Here is a 9,889-nt window from a genome sequence, read left to right as displayed (position 1 = left end):
TCGCGGGGCTCTTCGCGCCGCTGGTTCCAATTAAGGGTTTGGTTAAGGTTGCCAAAGGTTCGTTAAAAGCCTTAATCAGTGGGTTCTGGGTGGTGGATATGTTGTTGGTGTGGTGTGTGCTGCTGAAGTGGAGGGCAGAGCTTTAGGAGGACGGGAGAATAGAGAGGGGGTCTGTGAAACGTCAGAAACAGCACAAAGGCATCGCACGTAATTACGGGTTCCTATTAGGGTCCATATACCCTCCCAGGGGTCTCAGCGTTTCATTTACTCCCCGGCTGGTACAGGCAGCATCCGCAGCGTGCCAGCGTGAGGCTCGTTTGAAGTTGCAGGGCGAGAGAGAAGCAGCGAGAACGAGAGAGAGAGAGAGAGAAAGAGAGAGGGGGGGAGCAAGAGAGAGAGAGAGAGAGAGAATGTCGACTGATTCTCACTGAGAAAAAGCAATAGCTCCAAGAAAGGCGGCGGCGTCCAGCCTCTCAGTGCCATTGCTGAGCTGAGCCAGCTTTACGCACACACGAGCGCATCTGTTCACCATCAGCACTTTCTACTAAACTCAGTCAGTTGCGACCGTGAGTCAACAGGAGTGGGAAGTGGGACAGGACTTTTTAAAAGTACTTCTTGAAAACCCAGCTGCAGGATGCTGTGATTTTATATGGTGACCTATATTTGTTGTTTATGCGCGTGTATGGATGGGCCAGATGCGTAGATATTTGTGATCCCGGGAAACAAACGAGGAGAAAAGCTTTTCTCCTCTGTCTGTAGAAGTTTGGTTTACCACTACTGTTCCGTCTGGATGTGAGCCGCAACTTTGCTTTGCTTGGAAAACGTAGGCTTCTCTGCTGGTTTGGAGGCGCTGTTACTGTTCGTGAGTTCTGGGATCAATTTGGCTCGCTTATTATTATTGCTCAGTTTTTTTTCTTTTACTGCGTCCTATTTGCGTCATGACTTCTAGCTATGCACATGGAATGGACAGGCAAGCAACGATATCAAATCGTTTGGAGAGTTCGATTACATCCAATCTGGAAAACCTTCAAGCCAAAAAGAACTTCTCCGTGAGCCACCTGTTGGACCTGGAGGAGGCCGGAGAAAGGGTTGGGACCCAGGCGGACGAGAGTGTCGGTGAGGCGGGGAGGAATATGCTGGAGTCCCCTGGTCTGACCAGTGGGAGCGACACTACTCAGCAGGAGAGTAAGTGCAAAGTGCACTCCAAGTGCAGCCTATACACTCGGGACTGAGGTTGTCATCAACACCTTAACGCAGAAATATATTTTCTAGGCTACATTAGCAAATGCAGGCTACAATCTTGAAAAGGGGGTTCCAAACGGGATCTTAGGCTGTTCCCATAGGAGAACCCTTTTTGGTTCCAGGTAGAACTGTTTAGGTTCCATGCAGAACCCACTGGGGAAAGGGTTCCACATGAATCCCAATTGGGTTCCACCTGGAACCGAAAGGGTTCTACCTGGAACCAAAAATGGTTCTTCAAAAGCTTATCCTATGGGGATAACCGAAGATTCCTTTTATGCTCTAGATAGCAGCTTTTTTCTAAGAGTGTAGGTCTATATAGGGTATATAAACCCATTTTGAGAGGGTTTTAATCCGCAAAATAATCCACATTGATTGATGGTTGAATCCATTATGGTGTGCGCCATCTGTAATTTAAGTGGGACTCTTTGGAGCCACGAATTGTATGACCCTTACACAGGCTACTGGAAGCTACTGGAAGCTACTTTAATTTATTTTCATTTAGTCTTGTCCAGGCTTGTCCAGCCTACCGCGCGCATGGAAGCAATCCTTCGTGACTCGTGGTAATATATCATATCTGACGGCTACACTAAAAATGGCCATCCATTTACCATTAACACTTTGATGTCAACGAAGTATGGCAATGTTGGTGGATATGGTCAGTAAAATAAGTCAAGCTTTACAATAATAAATCAAACCACTACTATTGAGCCGTTCACAACTGCCTAGATGACTTCAAATGGGTCCGGATAGCCTGACCTATGGTTTGTCTATGACTCTTTTAAAAAGGCGATTGATGAGACTGAAGTAAACTTGAATACACCCCAGTACAAGCCAAATAACACAGTGGTGCTTTCCCACTCAGGCATGCCGTTGAGAGAGTAAATAAACCAGTCAGGTCCCGGGTGATACGCCCTCATATCCAGAGTCATTTGGAGAGGTTGACAGAAACGTTAGGGTTTAATGACTGTTATTGTTATGATATGGGTAAATCAGACCTCGAGGAGAGGTGTGTGAGAAACATGGGTAAGGGAAGGCGCTAGGTGATGTCGTTAATTCAAAAGCTATTTCGCTTGTCAAACAACTTCAGAATATTTATACCTAATAATTTTGTCATAATTATCTGATCTGTCTGCTAGACATGGCTCTGACAATTACCGGATCAATTAACAAAACCTCATTTGATCTGCTTGTCAAGAATAAATATGTTCCTTAATGAATCACGTTGGATGTTTGTGTAATGTTTGGAATTATTAAACACATTCATCGAAAACAAACAATACCCGTGTTGTGATATTAGGAGGTGCACATAGCTTGGATAATTACCATCAAGCAAAGCCAATAAATAAATTATTGTAGTGAATTCTCTCACTTTGAAAATATATTACCAGCATTTTCACACGAGCTTTAACCGATTCCCAAAACTATTTTTTGCATGGGATCACCTCGCAGTAGGCTCGAGACTATTATAATTTGGTTTAGGCTTAAATCCACTTGATTTATAACCATCTGCTGTAATGCGATGGTTTTCACCCCATTTACCACCTAAAAGCTTTGTTGGAAGTGTGCTAGGTCAGCCTGCAGTGAACCATCTCACCATTTTTCAGTAAGAAAACAATAACTGCACTTTTGGCCGAATGTGTTAAGATGATAATGTCTTAATCCTTCCCATAATAAAAACATGTTTCAAATTCATTCCTGTACCAGGGACAAACATTTTCCTAGTGCAGAATTAGCCTAGTGATTTTCATTTAGGCCTAATGTTTTAAGTTCATTTCGAAATGGCACATTAACCTTTTTGGCAAGGAAAAAAAGCAGCAAAATTTTATCCAATAACAAATATTATAATTATAATATTATGGCAGATGTTGTCTTGTGAAAATAGTGTATATAAAATTTTTCCATGCTAAATTTATAAATATTTATTTTTGAAGGCCATTTTCCAAGCCCATTACAATAGTAATACATATAATTCATGTTAATTACACAATAATAACACAACTAGCATTTAAGTCCTGTAATGTGGCCTGCTGCGATCCCCTTTTGACTTGGCAGTTTTTCGTCTTTCATTATTAGTTTACAACGAAATACCATATTTAAATGAGTGCATTGCAACTTTACAGCATTCAGAATTTGGTTACAGATGAATAATATCCTATGGTTAAGACACGCGAATTAGCACTGGAATTGTGTTCTCAATGTGGATGGACACTGCGCAATCTGTTTTTGTATTATTAGTCTGTCCGGTTATATTCTTGATATTTGTATATTCCTGTTATTAAACATATGTATATAAAATGTGGAAATGGATAAGATACGGATTTAATATTTCATTTTAGGACTGCGCTATGGGCTAGCATGCATTCTTGTTATGCACATCAACAACCAAACTTTAGATAAGATAATGTGATTGGTGAAATAGTCCAAACTATACTCTATTCTGTTTCACACAATGGCATACACAATGCATGTGTAAAAGTGCAAATGTGTGTGCGTTGTTGCTTTGCAACACAATTACTATTGCTATGAGATTAGGCCTTCAATGATACACTAGGGCGGTTGTTCCGTGCCGTCAGAAAGACTCAATCATGTCACATTCACCATGGGCTTCCTCTACAACGGACGGGCAAAAATCACCTCCATGTATTGTGGGAACACTACATTTTTGTCCTTCAGTATGAAATTGCAACTATCCCGCAAAAGGGATGTGTCGGCTTACTTTTTATTAACACATGACTGTAGCAACAGTAGAAATGTCTGTGATGCTTAACACAATACGATCATAGAAGAAGTCAGGTCATGCATCCTCTGAGAAGCGAAATAAAGCAGATATATAGTTTCTGATTTACGAGAAAAAAGCCTTTTCTCTCCACTCATTACACTATATGATGACAACAAACTGAGCTTGTTGCCACCAAGAGTTGTAGAAAATAGTACACAGTGGACACACTTGATGACGATATGGTGATCTTGACAAGAAATGTGTTTATGTGTACTGTAAGCCTGTGTGTGCCTGTATTCCGTATATTATACACGGGTATGTCGCTATCCTAGTGGAGTTTGAGTCAGAGACATTTATTAAAGTGTCCCTCAACAATGACGCAATCATTTACAATACAAAATACAGACAAAACACACATTGTGGACCACTCAAATAGAGCTTTCACACACTAAAAACAATCATAGTCAAAATATGTGAACATGTATGTGTATAAATTCAATAATCAAATGTGGGATATAGAAATACATATTCGGATGCAGGCAGCAAACAGTGAGCGGACATTTACTTTCGTCTCTAGAGTTTAGATTATAGTTAATCCCGTGCCAGTGCAAAGGCGGATGGTCTACAGTTCTTCTCTTATTTCCTGCATCTGACAATGTTGTTGTTGTGTTGTGTTGTGTTGTAGATGAGCAGCTGAACGCGGAGGAGAAGAAAAAGAGGAAACAGAGAAGGAACAGAACTACATTCAACAGCAGCCAGCTGCAGGCTCTGGAGAGGGTGTTCGAGAGGACACACTACCCCGACGCCTTCGTCAGAGAGGACCTGGCACGCAGGGTCAACCTCACAGAGGCACGGGTGCAGGTAGGACCATAGTAAGCGATTTTGTATGCGCGCATGCATTTTTTTTTCTATGGGTGGACCCATCGGGGATAGAACCCACAGCTTTGGTGTTGCAAGTACCATGCTCTACCAACTGAGCCACAGAGGACCTCGCCCCCCAAGCAGTCAACACTGTAATCCTAACAGCGCCAGGTGACTGTGGGTCCTTATGTTATCTCATCATAAGAAAGACTCCTCAGCAAAATCCTAATAGGTGATCCCCAGGCACTTAGACTCTCATTATGGAAACTAATAGGACCAATAGAACCTTGTAGCCTATTTATGTAACTCGGACAAGATAATGTACAATATCTACACATTCTTCAATCATCTCGGGTAGATCTTGATGGTACAGTTGTGTGTGTGTGTGAGAGAGAGAGAGAGAGAGAGAGAGAGAGAGAGAGAGAGAGAAAACACATCTGCGATTAATGCGTACCAGAGTGAGATGCAGAAATCCTTTGATAAAAGAGACTTTGGGCTCATTCCTGAAGTAGTGCGTAAGTGGACACTGTGCCTCCAAGAGCCTCAGCGCTCCCAAAGCGTTAAATAATGGATTTGATTTCGGTGTGGAACGCCATTATTAGTAATCCCAGTCAGGCCCCTTGATCTACTAATAAAGGAGACGTGTGACTGTGTGTGTGTGTGTGTGTGTGTGTGTGTGTGTGTGTGTGTGTGTGTGTGTGTGTGTGTGTGTGTGTGTGTGTGTGTGTGTGTGTGTGTGTGTGTGTGTGTGTGTGTGTGTGTGCGTGCGTGTGTGTGTGAAAGAGAGAGTGTGTGTGCGTGCGTGAAGAACAAAACGTGTGAGTGTGTGTGGTTGAGTATCACAGGCTCGAAGCACCGTGAGGAAGTTTGGTTGTTGAAAGGACAGTATTTGGTCATCATGCTGAGCGATACGGCTATATTATGTTACAGTATCTATAGATATGAACAAAGGTTTGAAGAATTGCCCGTTCGATCATGCATGTAAACCTATTTTACACATTGTAAAAATGTTAAACATGGATGTCATGGAGAAGTAGTTAAAATCATTACATTTAGGAGCTAGATATGATATAAGTTCTAAAATACTGTATAAAGATATGAGTGATCATTTACATAGATGTATATTGTAAAGGATTTATAAAAGGTATTAAAATATGTTTATTTACTGTAATTTATACGTATATAATTATTGTGATTATCAATCGGACTGCTTTCATTCGAGGATACTTATGTTAATTCCTTGAATGAGAATGTTCTCTCACATTCTGCTGTTTTTCTCCAGGTGTGGTTTCAGAATAGAAGGGCAAAGTTCCGTCGGAATGAGCGCGCCATGTTGGCCAGCAAGAACGCCTCGCTCCTCAAGTCCTACTCCGGGGACGTCACGGCCATAGAACAGCCCATCGTACCCCGCCCTGCCCCCCGCCCAAACGATTACCTGTCATGGGGTAATGCCTCTCCTTACAGGTAGACCCTCTCGCCCCTGTCCTGACTCCCATGCGTCCTCGGGCTCCCTCTCTCACTCTACCCACTCATTCCTCTAGCAATAATCACATCTAACCGTACCACCCGTTCCTAAACACCACCCTAACCTCAGACCCCAAACCGTCCATAACACCCCACCATCCATAACCTCCAACCCTCTTTCCCCTCACTAACACCCCACCACCCCTCACCTCCAGCCCCATCACCCTTCCATAATACCCCGCTGCTGTCTGTTGTTGTTTCATTTCCTCCCTTTACATCTCACCTCCTCCTCCACCTCCACCTCCTCCTCCTCCACCTCCTCATCTCACCTGTACATACTCCTCATGTTTACACTAACCCCTATAGATCCCTCTGTTGGTCCGCTTGCCGCCTGGATCCAAGGAAACTGTCACTGTATTCAACCTTGGCTTTGATAAACAATAGTCAAGTTTAGTTTATAGTGTGTTTAGTTTTTGGGGATTTGTGCTAAAAGTAATGTTAGAAAAGCACGGCCTTGTTTATCAAAGCTTCAGTGATCAAATTCAGTCAGACCCCCCCCCTCTCTTTATCTCTCTCTCTCTCTCTCCTCTCTCCTCACTCTCTCATTTTATTTTCTCCAGTTCTACACTCTCTCCAAGGACTTTCCATATACACTACAGTTCAAAAGTTCGGGGTCACTTAAAAATGTCCTTGTTTTTTAATCAATGTCTACACTGTATTTCTGATCAATTTGATGTTATTTTAATGAACAAAAAAATAGTTTTTCTTTAAAAATAACAAGGACATTTTTAAGTGACCCCAAACTTTTAATGGTAGTGTACTTTAATGATACCCTGTCCATGGCAGTTGCAATCGGAGACCTATATTTCCAAACCATTATGCATGAATGTTTTGTATAATCTATGGTGACATTGCACAATATAGATCTAGTCCTATTCCTAGATCTATAGAGTATCTGTAAAAAGGTCAGTCTCTCTCTCTTTCTTTTCCTTCCTTCTCTCAATTCTTCTTAACAGAAGGGATGGGGCGAGATCCAATGACCCTCATGAGGAGGTGATAATCTGAAAACAAACTGTATTAAATCCACTGTTGACCCTTGCGACCTTCTCTGCAATACAAAACCAAGTAATGAACATTAGAGCAACAGCAGGCTCCACTGGGCAGGATTTTTTGTGACTCTGGTTACATTGGTTGTGATTTACAGTAATCCCCCCCTTATGAAACTCAGTATAAAAGGTTTGACCCGGTTGCTACAGCCAAAAGCTCCATTCTCCAATTGGACCTCAGTGGGGAACACTTTTCTGGCCTGGCTGTATGCACTAGTGGATAGTCACATGACCAGAAGTAATACCAGTGAATAATATCACACTAATGTGGTCGTGCTAACACATACATTTAAACACCATTTATATATTCTTATTAAGCTGGTACCCAATGCCGGAGGGAGGGCCAATGCGAGTACCACAGAAAATGCTGCCCTCAGAAAGCAAGTACTCTTTCACTTTACTACATGTGGTTCCTTTCTTTTTTTTTGTTTTTGGCTTGTAGTCTTGATATTTAAAAAAAACATTGCCATCATTAAAAACACTACCAAAATCTTGACTTTCACAGCCATGAACAATTAAAGACATTTAATGTTTTTCCTCATTATGAGTTTTGTGATGTTAATATCGATGCTATTCTAGTTGAACTCACACTGCTATGTTGGCTCGATCGCCGCTGGTTACAGTTCTATCTGACCTTTTCCCTCTGTTCCATTCTCTCCTCCAGTACCATGGCAACCTACCCCCCCACATGTTCCAACCCCAATACATCCCAGGGAATGAACATGGCTAACAGCATCGCCAACCTGCGGCTCAAAGCCAAGGAGTACAGCTTGAACCAGGTGCCCACGGTTAACTGAGGAGAGAGGGGGGAGAGAGTGCTTCACGGCGGGGCTGGGGGCAGGAGCAGGGACTCTCTCCTTCACGTCTGTCCCACACAGAAAGACAGTCAGACCCCAGCCTGGCCCCCCACAGGGATGATCAAGATCTGACCACCTTCCATGGAATTTTAGCTTGAAGTCTCCTCTCGCTCCAGAGCGTCGTCGCTATAGTGATGGACGTGCTTCCTATACTGTCCTCATACCTGAAGCATCAGATGAGAAAGCAAGTGACGCGGGGGAAATCGGAGAGGCTGTTTCTGTGAGCTGCCTCTCTCCTGTCCTGAGCATCGCTGAAACGTCACTGTCTGTACCTTCCAATGACACCAAAAGACATCGAGACCGAGACTGGATGCTTCAGTCGTCTTTATTATTTCTTTCAATTTGGTGTCGACTGAATGAAAGGCTAATTTCCAAAGATATCAACGGAGAGGTGTTCTCTCAGACCCTGACAAAATAATCTGATTGTCAGACTGTCAGTGTCAGTCTATAGTTTGAGTCACGTTCAAGACCACAGTGCCTTGCTGGGGGTGAGGGAGGAGACACCAGTATGGGCTACTTTTCAAATGGAATGTCTTTTTATAATAGAGCTGATCAATAGGATTATAACACCAGAATGGGATGAGCAACCTTCTGATCAACAACAACAACAAACAACAACAAGGACTTATCCATGCAAATTGGGAGGTCGCAAACATTTATACATTTAAAGAATTTTAGTTTTCACATACTGTATCTTTCTATTTTATGCCACTGACAAGCAAACTTTTTTTTCCCCGACGCATTTTGATTCATGTAATGGTACACTATACCGGAAAGGCTAATGTAACCTATTTCTGAATCCAAGACTGTAGTTTCTCTTAATCTTGGTATGATATCCTTTATTTGTAACAGATAATCATGTATATGAATAAAATACACTTCAAGCAAAGTAAAGCCACTGTGTCGGACTCACAGGGTTGAAAACTATTTGAGAGTTGCACTACCCATCCGTGATATCCACATGGGAAATAAAGTATTTAAATGGATATAAAGATGTGATCACTTTTAGAATAATTTAACATTATATAATATATAATATATATTTTCAGAATGCATTGTTTTTTGAGCTATTGAGTGAACAAAGTGAATCATATCAACTTTTTTACTATGGTTAGTTTTATCTTTCTATGACTCAAGGGAGGACTTATCCATAGAGAACATTTATACTTTAAAATAACCATAACAGCAAGTCTAATTTCCATTCGACCACTGCAACAGAGACCATTTCGAACATTCGCTTTGTTTAAAAAATATATATAAGAAATAGTACCTTTGAAGTAGTGGTTGTTTGGAGAGGAAATGGGTTTTTGGAAGTTGTGCAAGTCCCCTTAAAAGTGTTTGATAACCCGGAGACAGACTTCTGCTTCAGAATAATTCTACTCTCCAAACCTTAAGCTGTTCCCGATGTGCTGATTACTACAAACTGAAATATTCCATCTTTAAAAAGCGGATATTTATGAGGAGGGAAATCCTCTCTCTAATACTGGGTGCCCAGTGGCCTCGTTGTGCTCAGCGGCTGTCACCAAGAGGTGTTTCTACTCACTGGCCCTTCATTACTTGTTGTAAACTGCTGATGATTGACATCTCAGCAGTTCGGTCCAAGCCTTTTTACACCTTGTCCTTAGTACACCTTGGTGTGT

General features: G+C 42.0%; 1 protein-coding gene across 1 annotated transcript; it reads left to right on the top strand.

The window, feature by feature from the left end:
- Positions 1-938: 938 nt before the first annotated feature.
- On the top strand, positions 939-8,189 carry LOC120051914 (paired mesoderm homeobox protein 1-like). The gene is made up of 4 exons (XM_038998799.1): positions 939-1,185; positions 4,647-4,822; positions 6,105-6,286; positions 8,057-8,189. The coding sequence occupies exons 1-4, from the start codon at positions 939-941 to the stop codon at positions 8,187-8,189; spliced, it is 738 nt and encodes a 245-aa protein (XP_038854727.1).
- Positions 8,190-9,889: the final 1,700 nt, after the last annotated feature.

This window comes from Salvelinus namaycush, chromosome 8 (genome assembly GCF_016432855.1).
Source record: "Salvelinus namaycush isolate Seneca chromosome 8, SaNama_1.0, whole genome shotgun sequence".
Classification (NCBI taxonomy): Eukaryota; Metazoa; Chordata; class Actinopteri; order Salmoniformes; family Salmonidae; genus Salvelinus; species Salvelinus namaycush.
This window is presented reverse-complemented; position numbering and strand designations above follow the sequence as displayed.

What these genes read in the sequence shown, in the direction of transcription:
- LOC120051914 (XM_038998799.1), top strand. Translation starts at nt 939, where the DNA reads ATGACTTCTAGCTATGCACATGGAATGGACAGGCAAGCAACGATATCA. An exon ending in CGACACTACTCAGCAGGAGA is followed by an intron (nt 1,186 to 4,646) that starts GTAAGTGCAAAG and finishes GTTGTGTTGTAG; the next exon opens with ATGAGCAGCTGAACGCGGAG. An exon ending in GGTAATGCCTCTCCTTACAG is followed by an intron (nt 6,287 to 8,056) that starts GTAGACCCTCTC and finishes TCTCTCCTCCAG; the next exon opens with TACCATGGCAACCTACCCCC.